The sequence below is a fragment of the Chiloscyllium punctatum genome, chromosome 3 (genome assembly GCF_047496795.1).
Source record: "Chiloscyllium punctatum isolate Juve2018m chromosome 3, sChiPun1.3, whole genome shotgun sequence".
NCBI classification, from domain to species: Eukaryota; Metazoa; Chordata; class Chondrichthyes; order Orectolobiformes; family Hemiscylliidae; genus Chiloscyllium; species Chiloscyllium punctatum.
The window spans coordinates 97,500,549-97,517,982 of NC_092741.1; the positions used below are offsets into that span (position 1 = coordinate 97,500,549).

At 37.2% G+C, this 17,434-nt stretch overlaps 1 protein-coding gene across 1 annotated transcript in view; it reads right to left on the bottom strand.

Moving 5' to 3' along the window:
- The window catches only part of cdc5l (CDC5 cell division cycle 5-like (S. pombe)), a 51,662-nt gene that overhangs the window by 3,846 nt on the left and 30,382 nt on the right, over positions 1 to 17,434 (bottom strand). Inside the window, exons 10-14 of the mRNA XM_072557112.1 lie at positions 17,112 to 17,274; positions 13,349 to 13,513; positions 12,995 to 13,075; positions 12,508 to 12,750; positions 8,047 to 8,244 (exon numbers count right to left, since the gene is read on the bottom strand). Of these exons, the coding sequence (XP_072413213.1) occupies positions 8,047 to 8,244; positions 12,508 to 12,750; positions 12,995 to 13,075; positions 13,349 to 13,513; positions 17,112 to 17,274 (850 nt within the window). The remainder of the gene's footprint in view (positions 1 to 8,046; positions 8,245 to 12,507; positions 12,751 to 12,994; positions 13,076 to 13,348; positions 13,514 to 17,111; positions 17,275 to 17,434) is intronic.

The following is a 17,434-nucleotide window of genomic DNA, read 5'->3' on the forward strand; positions in this document are numbered from 1 at the left end:
CAACTTGCCCACCACTAACGTCAGGCTCACCGCTCTATAGTTCCCTGGCTTGTCCTTACCACCTTTTTAAAATAGTGGTACCATGTTAACCAACCTCCAATGTTCTGGCATCTCATCTGTGACTATCGGTGGCACAAATATCTCAACAAGGGGCCTAGCAGTTTCCTACAGAGTTCTAGGGTACACCTTATCAGGTCCTGGGAATTTATGCACCTTTATCCGTCTCAAGACATCCTGCCCTTCGTCCTTTGTAATATTAACATTTTTCAAGCTGTCACAACCTATTTCCCCACATTCTATATCTTGCATGTCCTTTTCCACAGTAAACAGTGAGGCAAAATACATGTTTCGTATCTCCCCCATCTTCAGCGGCTCCACACAAAGGCCGCCTTGCTGATCCATAAGGGGCCTTATTCTCTGGAAAAACACAGCAGGCCAGGCAGCATCCGAGGAGCAGGAGAATCGACGTTTCGGGCAAAAGCCCGAAACATCAATTCTGCTCCTCGGATGCTGCCTGGGAGCTGTGTTTTTCTAGCACCACATTTTTCAACTCTGGTACTCCAGCATCTGCAGTCTCACTTTCTCCTAGGGGCCTTATTCTCTCCCTAGTTACCCTTTTGTCCTTTATGTATTTGTAAAAACCTTTTGGATTTTCCTTAACCCTATTTATCAAAGGTATCTCATGTCCCCTTTTTGTCCTCCTGATTTCCTTCTTAAGTATACTCCTACTACCATTATCCCCTTCTACATATGCTTCCTTCTTTTTCTTAACCAAACCCTTAATTTCCCTAGTTATCCAACATTCTGTACACCTACCAACCTTTTCTTTCACCATAACAAGAATATACTGTCTCTGGACTCTCATTATCTCATTTCTGACGGCTTCCCATTTTCCAGCCGTCCTTTTACCTGTGAAATCTGACCCCAATCAGCTTTTGAAAGTTCTTGCCTAATACTGTCAAAATTAGCTTTCCTCCATCTGCAGTTCTTTTGATTTTCATGAATTTTAAGTTCGCTATGGAATGTTTTCAAATTAGCTTCAATTCATTTACTGTATTTATAGTTATCACTAGAAAACACCCACTGATACATAAGCACGCCTTTTGTTCAAAAGGAATTTTCCACTTTTAATCATCCTGTGTGTCAATTCACGTAGTAGAACACTTGACATATGCAGGAGACATCTCCAGAAAAACACCAAGCTGTTCAAATTGCTCTTGCTTTTTGAATGTTATTTGAATCATACAACAGAAAACAATATAATACCAATTCTGGTCTGGTGAGCACAACAGACCACAATTGAAGAAAAAAAACAGAAGCAGCTATTTAGCATATTGTATCTCCTGACCATCCAGGCCATTTCTAGAAGATTGAGGCTTTAAATAAAACTAAATTTCCTACCACTGTATGCAACTGGAATTAGTCCATTCACCATTCCAACAGTCTCCTAATTTTTTTTCAAGATTATTGTGAAAGGCAGTATGATGTAGATGATAAAACTAACTCAAAATTATTAATTCTTTTGAATTTTCAGACTTCATTCCAGGCCACTTCATTGGCTACAATCTTAGTTTAGATTCAAAATGGCAGTCAGACATTGTCTTTCAGACTTGTGAAATTCACAATAATGAAGCTTGGGAAGCTGGCATAGGGATGCTGAAAAAATACTTGCGTTAAATTATTGATAAAGACTGGGAATATGCTCATTTTGTAATTATCCTTCACTATTATGGTTATTTCAAACCATCACTCACAAAAGGATTAAGTAGGACTGCGCACCTTAAAGTTGGACTGTACTAACAAATGCTTACTTAGATATGGTCCACAGCTGTTTTTAATACCAATAGAAGCATGGTAAATTCTCTGAATGGAACTGCTACTGCCTGATTCTCAGAAGTACACGTGTGAATGATTTCCAAACTACTTACCACGTTTCCCTGCCAAGATATTTTAAACAAATCCACCCTTTGTGAATAACTTCCTGATTAACTGAAACTTATCCATACGGGTATAAATAAAACATGCTACGCTTGCAATCCCATTGAGTTTATTTTTACAGCCAAAAATTGAGTTTAAAAAAGAAACATTGCTGAAAAAACGCTTACTCTATTCTTGCCACTCATTTTGTTGTTGAACTAATAACTGTAATAAAAATTGGTAAGGTTATACTAAAATAATAGAAGGACAGGCAGTTAAAAATAACACTTTTTTGCTAAAGATACAAGGCAAAATGCTTTGATGAAAGTGAGTACTGCAGATGCTGGAAATTAGTGTTGAGAGTGTGGTGCTGGAAAAGCACAGCAGGTCAGGCAGCATCCGAGGAGCAGGAAAATTGACGTTTTGGGCAAAAGCCCTTCATCAGGAATTCTTTGCACATTAAAGCAATCATGTTATATCTTGACCTTTATGATCAGTTTAGTCATTGAAACTTTAAAGTGTAGACCTTTGTTGGTTCCACATGACAGTATTAAAAATTAGAACATGGAATAACAATTAACCTCTGAAGCCAAAAGAACAAATGTAAATTAAACACCTAACAGCAGGCTGATAGAAGGTATTTATCATTCAGACTTCCTTTTCGCTTCATACATTTTAACAAGCCTTCATAATCAAGCAGCAAGTATTCACTATGAAAACTGTGCAACCTTTACCTGCAGGTTGATCATTACTTGCCACTATCTCATTTATTCTGCATTGAGAGAAAGTTCTGGTTTAAAAATATGGCTTCAGCTGAAGTGGATCAATGCTGCACTCTTCTGGATAAATAAGTGTAACTTTTGCAAATGTGTAACTTCACTTCGTATTCCCAACCTTGTGCATTTTATTAAAAAGCGTGCAAGGTATTTTGTGAATTTCATTTTCTTCAGTGAATGCAAATTTTTGGAGTCAGTCTCCTCATTTGCTTAGATAAGGTGACCAGTCTGCCACTTGGTGTGTAGAGGGGACACCTTTTGATACTGTGCAGTATTGTTTGTATCTTCTGAATAAGAGGTTTGTACCAAGGCCCCAGCAGTGGGGTTTGGCAGCACAGGAGTGCTGGATTGTTCTGAAGCAGTTCAGCAATGACCACCCTCACCATCGCAATTAAAAGTCTACCACTCAAGCAGGTTTGTCACAAGGAACTCATTAGTGCATTCCAGTGTTTCTGATTTGTTGATACAAAGGATGTGTATTGGTTGATCTAGCTCAGAGAAGGATGCTCCATATTGAGCATTGAGGAGATGGAAGGCAGGCAGTGGGAGACTGAACAGGTCATTATGGCATGTGAAGTCAGGAAGTGAGGTAGAACATGGATTGTTTCAATCGGCTAATGGGGTTTCATCATTCCCGACATATCTGCCATTTGATGTTCGCAAGGACAGTATGGCAGGAGTGGTGTGCTGAATGGGGGGTTCCAGTTATGATGCACATGCTGCATTCAATGGAGTGTCAAAAAGATGAAATTGTTTTCAGATAGGTACATAATACTTTGTTGCGGAGTGTGATTGGACAATGATAGTTTTAAAAGCCTTCAATGTTAGATACCATATGTAGCAGTACCCTGTTAACTTTGTAATATCTCCATTAAGGATCTGCTCCAGCAACACAAGATGTCATGGGCAAAGATGAAGCTGCAGGATATGGTTTTGGCAGTTTGTGTTGCCATGTGTATAGTTATATATAGCAACCAATGTTGGGGCAAGCACTTAGCCTTGTGGTAGTCTGTGGGTAAATCTTCCCCATGCACTTCTCCCTTGCCCAGATGGATTCTAAATCTTATACTGCAAGAAAGGTTAATAACTGTCTTGACCCAGGTTGGAAGCACTCATAATAGTTTTAAGAATAGGCCTGTAGGCAGCTGTTGACATACATTAATTTTTTTTTATTATTTCATGGATGTGGATGTCACTGGCAAGGCCTGCATTTGGTGTCCAATACTAATTGCCCTTGAACCAAGTGGCTTGCTAGTCCTTACAGAGGACAACTGAGAGCCAACCACATTGCTATCGTTCTAGAGTCGGCCTCTGATTCACTGGCAGCCTCAGGCAGGACTGGACATCCAAGTGAGTGTCCTGATTAGATGAAAAGCTCACTGGATAGCACATAAGTACCTAATTGATATTTGGTAAGCTTTCTAGCTGGTAGAGAGAAGGATTTAATCACTCCTTAAATCCCCTCTCTTTCTCTAACTCACTCATCTTTGATGGTCTTAAAAAAGCTTTACATGTAATTTAATCAATTATAAAACACAGGTGATTTGATGATGATGGTTAATAGATTAAAAGATTTGGATTAAAAGAGTAGAACACTTCTGGATTAAAAAAAAATGAAAAAAAAATCACTCCTGAAGTTGCTTGCCTCAATACGTAGCAAATGTAGTCCAATGTAATTAATCTTGCAAAACATACAGTCGAATTCTACATTTCAGGTTAATGCCTTTACATTATCAATGAAAAGGTTATTTGAACTCCATTTGACCAAAAATTATGCAACATTAACACGACAAAGATCTATGTTAGATTTTAACTGACAAATAATAATATCGTACTTCCCAATTAAAATGTTTGTGAGGTTACCAATGCTTAGCATGTGTACAGCGCAAATTGGACAGCAGCTTCTAGCAACTATACCTACAACATTAGTCACAGAAATCAGGAAGTTGCCATCTAAGTTGCCCTGCTCTTCCAGAAGCTCCTCTGCAACTGAGTGAATTGATATTGAAACAGTTACAAACAGTGTGAAGTGCTGCACTTGCATGATAAAAACTTAAGCACACCAGAAAAAAGATATGGTTTGTCCATTCCAGTGTAAATAAGTTTTTATAGGAAGGACATTATTCAGCTGAAGAGGTGTCAAAAGAGACTTACCAGGATTTTGCCAGGTATGGAAGGTTTGAGTTATAAAGAAAGACTTGATAGGATGGGACTTTTTTCGCTGGAGGGTAGGAGGTTGAGAGGCAACCTTCTAGAAGTTCATAAGATAATAAGGAGTATAGATTAAGTTAATGGTAGTTGTCTTTTCCCTAGGATGGGGGATTTCAAGATAGAGGTGCAAACCTTTTTAAGGTAAGTGGAGGGAGTTTTGAAAGAGAGATTAGTGGCAAATATTTTTGCACAGAGTGGTTCACATGTGGACTGATCTCCTGAGGAAGTGGCAGATGTGGGTACAATAACAATGTTTAAAAGACATTTGGAGAAGTACAAAGGAAATGTTTGGAGGGATATGGGCCAGGAAGAGGCAGGTTGGACTAGTTTACTTTGGGATTATGTTCACCATTTACTGATTGGACCGAAGGGTCTGTTTCTATGCTGTATGACTCTTTGCCTCTATTAAATCTCTCGTTGCTGGCACTGAAAATACATTTTCATAAGTATGAAGTCTCAGTCTTTTATTGCTAGCGAGCTTAAGAGAAGTAAAACTTCATTTGTAAGAACATTTGCTCTCGATTCTTATCTCTCTCTTTTCTCCCACCTCACAATGATGGCATAACAGCCACACACAGTGCTGTTAGTTTTTTTTGGGGGGGGGGTTTAGAAATGGCAGTTACCAGGATTTTAACCCAGTGACACTAAAGGAACTATCCGAAGAACTATTGTGATGAAGTGGTAGCATCCCTAACTCTGAGCTAGGAGACCAGGGTTCAAGACCCACCTGCTCCATAGGTGTGTAATAATATGTCTGGACAGGTTGATTTAAATAACTTTCCATGTATCCACTGTCTCTGTCATTCTCAATAGTAGTAGTCATGGAATTAAAAGATACTATCTAAGCAGACTTGGTTAATTTCTGCTGTGCATCTTGTAGATGGCATACATTACTGCTACTAAACATTGGTGGTGGAGGGAGTGAATGTTTATGGACGTGCTTTCAAAGGGGCTGGATTAGCTTGGATGATGTCCGGCTTCTTGAAAGTTGTTGGACTGCAGCCATCCAGGCAAGTGGGAAGAATCTGATCAAACTCCTGACCGGTGCTCTGTAGATAGTGAATACGCTTGCAGGATATGTGAGCTGAGTTACTCCCTGCAGGATTTCTAGACTCTGAATTGTTCTAGTAGTTTATATGGGGGCTAGTCCAGTTCACTTTCTAGTCATAGAGATGTACAGCATGGAAACAGACCCTTCAGTTCAACCCGTCCTTGCTGATCAGATGTCCCAACCCAATCTAGTCTCACCTGCCAGCACCCGGCCCATATCCCTCCAAACCCTTCCTATTCATATACCCATCCAAATAGCTTTTTAAATGTTGCAATTGTACCAGCCTCCACCACTTCCTCTGGCAGCTCATTCCATACACGTACCACCCTCTGTGTGAAAAAGTTGCCTCTTAGGTCTCTTTTATATCTTTCCCCTCTCACCCTAAACTTATGCCTTCTAGTTCTGGACTCCCTGACACCAGGGAAAAGACTTTGCCTATTTACCCTATCCACGCCCCTCATAATTTTGTAAACCTCTATAAGGTCACCCCTCAGCCTCCGACACTCAAATGGTGCTCTAATCTGACTAATCAAGGAGACATGGTTGCTTGCCCTATTCACATGTCCCAACAAGTTTCTAATCATGGCAAGCCATAGCTTAAAATCCCACATAAAGTCTGGTTATACAGTGTTTAGTGCCACTAGTTCACCCTGACTGCAAAATCTTCTCAATATATTTAGTTAATATTCATGTTTGGGAAATTAAAGAAATCTTCTGATGGTTGAAAATACCGGCAACAATTCCACTCTTATAACCAATGGTTATCACACTATAGTGAATTTGTATGAAAATAAAAAACAAGTGATCTTTAAAATTGCTGACCACTTATAATTCAATTAACAGGTAACCCTGTACTGAGGAACCTTGATTATCTGAAGGACACAGGCAGGGAGTATTTCATTGGTTAATCGAATGCCGGATAACATAGTTTGGCCAAGCATCGTGACATTGCGATCTTTCTGGATAATCTGATATTTGGATAATCGAATGCCAGACAATCGAGGTTTCTCTGTAAATAGAATTACTTTTGTGACTATCTCCCTCTGATTACATTATGCAACATAAAATTACACCACTGTTCTAATTTCAAATATGTAAGAATAAAATGCTTCTTTTGGGTTAGGAACAAATGGAAGTTGAAGAAACAAAAAACATTTTTATATTTTCTAACCAAGATTCACGCTAAATTAAAAATAACATTACATTTCCCATTCATCTGTGGTATTCAATAGCCTAGTTAACAAGAAAAAGGTCATTGTGGACTGAAAGACTGTAATGGGAAATTATACTGCAGTCTTCGCCCAGTTTCCAGTGGGAAATGCCGACAGCACAAACTGCAATTTGGCACTTAGGGATTCAGGGAAATAGAAAATGTCATACTACTATATTAGGGCTTCTTTTCTGAAGTTGGACTGCAACCCTTTGGTGGATCTTAACAGGATGCTACGTTCTTTATGTGTTGTGTGTTGTAACTAATCTGGGCACTAAATAAAACACTGGTCAATTTAGTGGTCACACAGACTTCAAACTGCAACCCCTTCTCTAAAATATCAACATTTCTTAACTTAAAAAAGATTTTCATTCATGCACATTTTAAATGGAAAAGAGTAATATTGCTATAAGTTGTTATCAGCACATTTAATCGCTGTAGAATTAAACATCTTCCCACTTTGGATTTAAGTCATTTTTTACAATACATGAGAACCAATGCAGATTGCCTTTTATCTTACTGATCTTAACTTTAAATACACAATGCTATTTTGATAACTTAATTCTTAAAACACAGCACTGTTTGTTTAAACTCGTCTGCAATCCATTTGCCAAGATCTTTCTTCTACAATTCACAAGTCAATAATGAACCTCTTAACTGCTCTGTAATATTTTTCCCAGTTACTAAGCTATAAGTAATCACAAATGAGATAACTCTCAGTTAATTGCTCTCAGTTGGAAAGGCTGAATGGTACTAATCTTATATTCTCTAAGAAATTGGTTTTACATAGGTTTGACTCGTGTTCTTTTTGGCCACGAGCAAGACAAAACCCAATCTTTTCATCTTAATCAGCAACTAATAGTTTTCTAGTGTAAACTAACCTCCAGCTTCTTTTCCAGTGACTCTATTCGGTCTTTCTTGCTAGCCAGGTTGGCTCGAGTGTACCTGTTTTGTCCAGGTAGATACAACACCTGACTGTAACATTCTTCCCAAACCTGATTATATGCTTCAAGAGGAAGGTCTCCATGTCCCATACCATGTTTTACAACCTCCATCTCCAGTGTCAACAAATCGCTGGCCTGAAAAAAAGGTACACAGTAGAAATGTTACAAATACCTTTACTAATACATCACCTTTAAGTTCCCCTCCAAGCCACTCACCATCTTGACTTGGAAATATATTGCCATTCCTTCACTGTTGCTGAGTCAAAAGCCTAGAACTCTTTCCCCACCACCCACAGCATGTGGACTGCAGCAGTTCACAAAGGCAGCCCACCACCTCTTTCTCAAGGGCAACTAGGGATTGGCAATAAATGCTGGCCAAACTGCAATGTTCACATTTCACAAAAATTAATTAAAAAAGAACCTGATAATTGAAGATATTATTGAATGTTATAATTATGTTTTTTTCAAGAAAATTATTACATTGTGCTACAGGTTTCACTTCAAATAGCTCCAAACCTGAAACACTATACAGAGGGTACTGAATTGTGTTTTCCAGGTGCAAATGCTATTCTATTAAACAAAATATTAAATAAGTGGTAACAAATGAAAAATCAGCAAAGTAGAAAAACATTTGTTGTTGTATTCGTAATTGCTTTCATAGATTGACCAGGTGAAAATAGCAAGTGGATTTGAAAATAACTTTCATAACTTTGCCACAAAAGCTGACCTATTTTGAGAGCATCTGGTTCTGAGTGAATGGGTCCATTGATTCATTACAGCAGTCTTGTTAAACTCTAACACATGACTACAAACACACTGCTGACATCCAGTGGCACAATTGGTGTATCGTAACTACACTATGAAATAGTGTGGTGATTTGAAGTTGCAATATCCTTACGAAGTGCATTTGAAACTAGGGCAGTAAGCAATAAAGGCATTAATTGAAGGTTGCAGTATTGTAGGTGAAGAATTTTGATTCACTAATTCCCAACATCAATTGGCCAGAAGTAATTATATCTTGTTCCATCATCGATGTCATTCCAGTCAGTCCATTTGCCAGGATCAGTACTGGTTTATAACTGTACGTTATGATGGTGGTAACTGTTGACTATATTCTCTGACTGTGGGTAATAATACATAGACACACTATTTATAACTGCTTGAAGCTCAGGGAACGGTCCTTTCCACTACCGCCCTGCTCCTCTACCACTTTTTATCATCCATCTCCTCCTGACACCTTGCCAAGCCCCTCCTCCCAAGCTCACATCAGTCAAAAAAACACACTGCTCCTCTGCCCTTTGCCAGCCACAATTTATCAGGCCAAGTGTCACTCCCAAACCTGACAGATAAACTTTTTGTTTTTCTGAGATTTTCACAATCTTTGATGCAGCCAGCTACCTAGGACATCACTGAATTTGTCATCATAGACATTACAACTACATGTGCAGAAAGTTAGCTTTCAGAAGATTCAGGGTGATCCAAGACAGCTATTTGGTTACAGCCCAAAATATACCCATTACGCATTATTCCCCAACCCTCTACTCACAAATAGAACTTTTATTTTGATCAAAATTCATAACAGTCAGCCACCTGGGAAAATAAAACACAAAATACTTGCATTTGACTTATTGATTTTTTTACTGCGAAAGTTTCATAAAGGAATTTTAAGCATTACGGAAAGGAAACAAAATAGAACATTTTTGAAATTCTAGCTTATTTATTTAATCAGATTATAAACCCTCAAAGACTTTCTAAATATTATTGCTGGCACTTTCTAGACTGGCACATCATGATCAGTTTAAAATAATGCAAAACTCAAGGATCTAACGGACAAGGTTAAAGTATAGCCACTGCAGTCCAAAAGACTACAATTACTTTTCCAGATACAAGCATATTTTAGATGCCCTACGCGCTTTGTCCCCAACGTTAGCAATAAACTGAATGATAACGACTAATTATTCTTCCTGAAACACTATCCAAAGTGCTTCACAAACAATCAGATGAATCCAAACTTTTCATGAACTTGCCAGTACTTATTGCAATACACAAACAAAAGATCAAGTGTAACTTGATATAAGGATATTACAATTTCATTGACAGTATACATAGAACCACACAACACAGGAGGCCAATCAACAAATCATAACTGCGACAGATCTCTGAAAGAGGTATCTGATTTGTCTCACCTTTCTCATAGTCCTGCATTATTCTTCATATATTCATCCAATTTCTTTCTGAAAATTACTAAAGACATTGCTTCTAACATACCTCAGATAAAGCATTCCAAATTATAACAACACATTGCACAAGAACATTTCTTCTCGGTTTTTTTGCTGATAGACCTAAATCTGTGCTCCCTAGTTGTCAACTATCTTGATACTGAAAATAGCTTCTCTCAAATTACTCTACCAAACCTACACTCAAGTATTTACTCAATTCTCTTTTGAAACATATCATTGAATTTGCTTTCACCACTTTAAGGCAGTATATTCTGAATTCTAAACTTGATAAGAGAAACAATTTCAGCAGCAAAACCATTCATGCTTTTGAACAATTCTATCAAACCTTCCCCCTTAAAAGTCTCTGCTGAGGAGAACTACTCTAGCCTCTTTTCAGTTTGCCAACATAACTGAAGTTTTTCAATCCTGACGATATTCTCATACATCTCCTGTGGCCCCTCTCCCTTTTTGAGAGTCTGGTGCACAGATCTGGGCACAACATCCCAGCTCAGGTTGAGCACTGGCATTAATTATATTCAACTGCAACACCAAGGAAGGTCCTATTTTTAAGAAATTATTAATAATTAGTGAGAGATTTGTTGTATATCTATGCTAAAAATGACAAATTATTCAAATAAACTTTATGGTATCTGCAAACACTACTGGGAGCACTACTGGGTCAAAATGCTACTGATCTCAGCTATGCTTTCGTGATCAGAACACACCAGCACCCAATAATTAGATTAATATGTAAATAATTCAGGCAGCTAAACAGAAAAGAGGTAACTGAAGATTTTCATCATAGCTTAGCTATTGGCCTTGCATTTCCGGAACTTTCAAAATCTGAGTTTAGCCTTGTTCCAGATGTAAAAATTAACCACACCGTTAACTCTAGTACTCTTCAATTATGCAGCCAAGAGCACAACAACTGCACAAGATAACAAACTTAGTTTAGCAAATGTAATATGTGAATTTGCATTTGCAATATTGGAGCATCTTTTTGAAATCTATGTTCTTATTTTCATATTGTTTTATTCATCTTGCACAAGTTAAAAATTCAAAATTCTGTAATGACGTACATACAAGTAAATGATGACTAATGGTACATTCTTTGTTTCAGAACTCCAATCTAATGTCAGATTAGAAAACAAATAGAGGAAACTGAATGCTTAAACAAGTTTAAGAAAATAAACAATTTGGAAGGGAACTTCAACAAAAGAATCCCAGGAATAAAAATCTTTCATTTATCATGATGTTTGGGAATATAATATTAATTTTCATCAACTTTTCTTTTTGAAAAATATTTTAAATATCTCTGATAATCATTCAGTACTTCCTGCTGTAATAATCCCTCAACTCTGAAAAGCCAATATTTTTATTTTCAGTAATTAAAACAGATTTTAAAAGCTTATTACTGCATATTGACATGCATTTTCCTTCAGTTTCATACATATTTTCTGTGCAAATAGACAATATAAAATTGAAGAAAAATGCATGTGCTTCATCATTTGTCAAACTCTTGTGCACCATGTACAATTTACCCAACTCTGGATTCTACCATAGCTAACTGTCAGAATGTTTTGCTTAATTACTTCCTAATTCTTAATGGTGATCAAGAAATAGTCAAGATTATTCATTCATTTCCACAACTCTTCTGTTCAACTCTAAACTACTGCACTCCACTAATACTCCCAAAGTCTTATCTATAACAGCACAGGAACTAATTGTAAAATCTAGTTCTTAATTCCTCAATTTTTAATCCAAATCAGTTGCTCATCAAATTTCTTTTCAAAGACGTTTATTGACTGACACTTGTATGTCTTTTCCAGCAGGTCCGCTAATCAGTGTAAAAGATTTTGTCAAATGTCAGGTACTGCCACTACAGTGACACAGTAAGGAATAGTTTGCATTATTCTCTATCACCCAGCATTTTTTAGTTCTGGATCACACATTTAAATAATTTTTCTCCCCGAGAAACAAACAAAAAGCACAAACTGCATTTCCCTCAGAGTGAAGCATAGATTACCCTAGAATTACTTCCCCTCATCAATACAAGCTTAAATTCATTTTTTTGCTTCCTATCTCTTCAGAGTTTACTAATTAGAATTTGAATGTCCCATCATCCAAAATAAATAAATGGTTATATACTCAATTTAAAACATTGCAACCATTAACAAACCTTTTTCATCTCTTCTTTGCTGATTTTTTCATATCCATTGTGTTCTAGGAAAGCAATATGCTCAGCATTGCTGGAGCTTGATCCTGATCCTTTCCCTCTTTTTCCAAATTGGTCTACATATGGATGATGAAGTGTATCATAGTGTAGCATAATGATCATTTCTTTCTTCACCATCTCTTCAGCTTTCTGCATCTCAGTCAGAGGTGGTTCAACATTCAGAGGCCGTAAAATGGTTTCATTTACCTAAAAATCAAAAATTCAATTTCATTTTTTGAAGAACATTTCAACAGCTCATACATATGATATCTAATCTCAAAAATTATGAAAACATTATTCATATCTTTCATGCTATTGTCTCATTTTCATTGTGCAATCTTCCATTGATAGGAGAGTCTTTTTTTCCACATTCTGTCTGATATGATTTATTAGCTTTCAATTTCATGCTATTTTCTGCTCGTATTTATAAAATTGCAAAATTTATACTTACCTCTGTAGGTCTTGGAAGATTTCGCTGTACTGATTGGTGCCTCTTTTTTAACTCCCTCTCTCGTTCTGCATCTTTCATTGCCTGCAGAGAAAACAAGTGAAAAGTTTGAAACTTATAAATAAAGATTTGTCTCTAAAGTAAAAATGCACATATGCGAAATGCATTGGACAACTTCACTGAGCTACCAGGTCATTACTTAAAGAATGGATCAGTTTCTAGAATTCAAACCCTGGCCATATGATCCAGTAAAACATTACAATTAAAATAAAATTTAGTAAATTTGCTTACAATGGAATGCGTTCACAAAAAGTATTTTCAGAAATCTATTTTGGTGGAACTCTTGAAGCAGCTTACTTGTCTACGGGATTCTACATCAGCTGCATCTTCTATGAAATTATCTTCTGTCTCTGGTTCCTCAAGCTCTCGCTCTGCATTCTCTGGGAGCACGATTTCAAAGTCATTCTTTGGAGTTGGAAGGTTCAGCAGGCCCATTCGCAGTTGCTCTCGGTGTTCTCTTTCCTACAAGCAAAATTAATCAGACGTTTTAGGATATAGTAGTAAAGTCCAGAGTTACAGCATAGGGGAAGGTGATCGCCCAGTGGCATTATCATTGGACTATCAATCCAGACATCCAAGTAATATTCTGAGGACCTGGGTTCAAATCCTGCCATGGCAGATGGTGGAATTTGAATTCAATAAACATCTGGAATTAAAAGTCTAATGATGACCAAGAATCCATTGTTGACTGTCAGGACAAGCCCATCTAGGTTACTAATGTCCTTTAGGGATTGAAATCTGCCATCCTTACCTGGTCTGCATACATCAGATTCCAAGGCCATAGCACTGTGCTGACTCTCAACTGTCCTCAGGGCAGTTAGGAATGGGCAAGAACCCTCATCCCATGAATGAATTTTAAATATATTGATAGGGTTGATAAAGTATTCATGTTGGATTTCAATACAAACCTTTAAAACCATGAAAGCTTCCAAAAAATAATTATTGACATCTTAGTCTTAAAAGAAATCCGGCTAAAGGGCAAAGATATCTTCCCACTAAATGATGCCTTTCCAGCTAGTTATGCCTTTCCCTGCCCTCTAGTGGCAGAATGGCTCTGAACACTATCATATACAGTGCAGGCATGCACAGATTACAAATTTTAAGAAAGCTGTTATTATAAATATAGTTATCACTTGATTTTGGCAGTATAGACTATTAGCTCTGGACAATTCCACATTGTAGGGAATCTAATTCTAATTCAATTCAAAACAGGCTGGACACAGCAGTTAACATGTCTTTCTACTTAATCACAGACAAGAGAGTTAGATGGAATGTAGACAATCATGCAATGGATCACATTGACTTTTCAATATGTTTGAGACAAGGAGCCATGGAAGTACAAAAATCTCAGCTGCTTCAAACACTCAAGGTTTAAAAACCATAACACAAGAATGTTTGTTGGTCTAACACACTATCTTGTTTGAAAATGATATTGGACTTGTTTAAATCAGACAGCTTGGAAAGACAGCCATGCTACTACTAACTTTCAAAAATAATAGCTGAAGCTATTCTGAACAAAGACACCAACGGAAAGCTATTGAAGCACCTAAACAGCCAAGGTAATAAGTAACTACAGCCTGAAAGCATGTGAAGGACTCCTTCCAAAATATTCTAACTTCAGGTTCACTTGAAAACCTACCTCCCAAGCAATTTAATTACAAGAAGCTTGTCTTACTGAGAATCCTCCAGTTAAAGCATCAACTCATCTAAGAAATCAAAGATCTGCCATGGGAAAAAAAAACGGATATTCCAAAATTGCAATTAGATTGTGTTTGCCTCCACTGTACCTAGTTTTTGTGAGCGATTGCGTGAGGGAGTAAAGTCAGGCATTGCATTTATTTTGAACCTCTGGGACAAATGCATGATGATAACATAATGATATAATTTACATTTAAGCTAACAAAGATTTGTAGCTGGAATTACTTAAATTGAGACAAATCACTGAGGGTAAGAACATACAAGTACCCCACATATTAAAACACTTAAAATATGGACAATAAGAAAACACAAATCTTGATTGTGATACACCAAATCACAACTTAGTTTAACCCTGCTTCTACTCTGAACATTTTACCTTTGTTCCACTTCATTAGCCTTGTTTTTAAAAGGTTTGACCCTGCAGGACAACCAAGTACAAATAAGATATTTTCTCACTGAGCTGTCTTTACTGCTTTCTTCCTCAAGTCTTTGCACTCAGATATTTCTCATCCTTCACGTTCTCTATTTCTGAGTTCAATCTGCACCATCTCCACAGAATGCTATTCTCCTCTCTTTGCTCTTCATTTTCATGTAAACAAATGAATCCATACTTAAATCCAGCTCCATGAACTTGCCATCTTACACAGCTTTGCTACTCAGTGTGATAAATAGGTTTCTGATTGCATACACGAATCATTCCTCACTCCCATTACCTTGCCCTTTCCCAATCTTACTTCCTTCTGTATCGCCAAATGCACTAAGAACTGTGCTTGTAGAAATTACTTTAGACCTCCATTCATCATAACATTTCTACAGCTATCAATCTGCTCAACCATTGCACTACCTATACCCAAGTAAGTCTAATAGTCTCTCACACCCTGGTCACTCACCCACAATGGAGTTTACCTTCATTCTCAAGTTCACAGGACGTAGACCTGAATGCATTTGACCGAATGGTTCACTGTCATATATGACTAGACTAAATTAAGCACCATCAAGTTCTGCTCTTCACTACTCTCTGTTCCAGGAGTGAAAAGATAACCCCGGTCTCTTTTTCTCAATTGCACAGTTTTCTTAAATCAGTCTGTCCTGTTTCCTTGCCAACTAAAAAAATGTGGAAGTAATGATTTTTTTGACACTAATATTGACACCATTCAGTCAGCAGCCCTTGCTGTTACCACCCCTTCCCAGAGTTAAACAGGTTACGTTGCCTTCTAATTCCATCAAAGTTGTACATTGTTATGGTTTTCAATTTTCACTATCCTGTTATAAAATTCTGGAATCTTTAAATGTTGCAAATAAAAATGTTTGCCACTTCTTTAACTTTTTTATAATTTGGGTTATTTTCTCAGAATGTACAGCGTAAAAAGTCGTCATTTGCCTCAATGATCTATAATACGTTATTGGCATATTGGCAAATTATATCTGCTAGAAGCAGTAATAAACAATGATGATTATCATTTAAAAAATATGCACTAAATAACATTGAGAGTAGGAGTAGGCCATTTCACCCACAGAGCATTTTCTTCCACTTTATCTTATTGCGATCCTCCACTTCTCTCCCCAGACTCCTGGACATCTGTAGTATCCTAGAAATTATTTCTTCCTTAAATGGACTTGATTTCCACAACCTTGTGTGGTTGCAAATCCACAAGTTCACTACCTGAAGATATTTCTCTTCATCTAGTCCTAATTGGCCTACCCTTCATCTAGAGACTTCTCGTTCTTGAACTCCTAAACAGAGGAAGTATCGTCTCCTCCACTGAATCCATCCAGCTCTGTCAGACGTTGCTGTGTTCCCTCTAATGGCAAATATCTCCATAGATAAGACAACCAAAACTTCACACAATACTCAGTCTCACCAAGGTCTGGTAAAATTGCAGTAAAACATCCTCATTCCTCGTGCAATCCTCTTGCAATAAAGGCAATCATACCTTTTGCCTTCCTAACTGCTTGGTGTACTTGTATGTTTGCTTTCAGTCCCTTTGTACATCATTTCTCTGCCAATCTGCTTTCACACTCATCCACGTTATGCCATAGCTGCCATCGATTTACCCACACAATCAGCTTTTCAAAGCTTGAAGCCTCTTTACAAACTTTACATATAGGTATTTGGTCTCAAATGAAAACAAATTCAATCTACAGGCCAAATTCAAATAAATATAATTTGAAGAGAAAATAATTACATATTGCCTTTCATATTGCATAATATCTAAATAGTAAGAAGTATTAAGGCAAGTACTTAAGATCAGATCTGTCATTGTGTACATTTAAATATTGTGTATATGTAAAATATACTAATGTAAAAATATTCTATTTTGTTAACCACAGATTAACTCTGGAAATAGCCCTGATGGCTTACCAATTGCTTGTTATATGAAGGATCATTATAATCCACAATTTCTTCTCCTGGGTTGATATTCAATTTGTCCCGTAAAGGAGTCCTTCCTGGGGTCACTGCAACACCAGGTTTTGGCGTCATTCCACTACGTGGAGTCAAGCCATCATTATCATGTGTCGGAGTCCTAAATTTTTCAAAACAAAAAAAACAAATCATTCCGCTAAGATTTCTCTATTCAAAATAGATAAATGCTGAATAGGTGATTAATGAAATGCAGAGATTACATAAAAGCTCAGTTAGGGTGTTGATAGATCAAATCATTTCTCTTCTGCCCTTCCATTTGT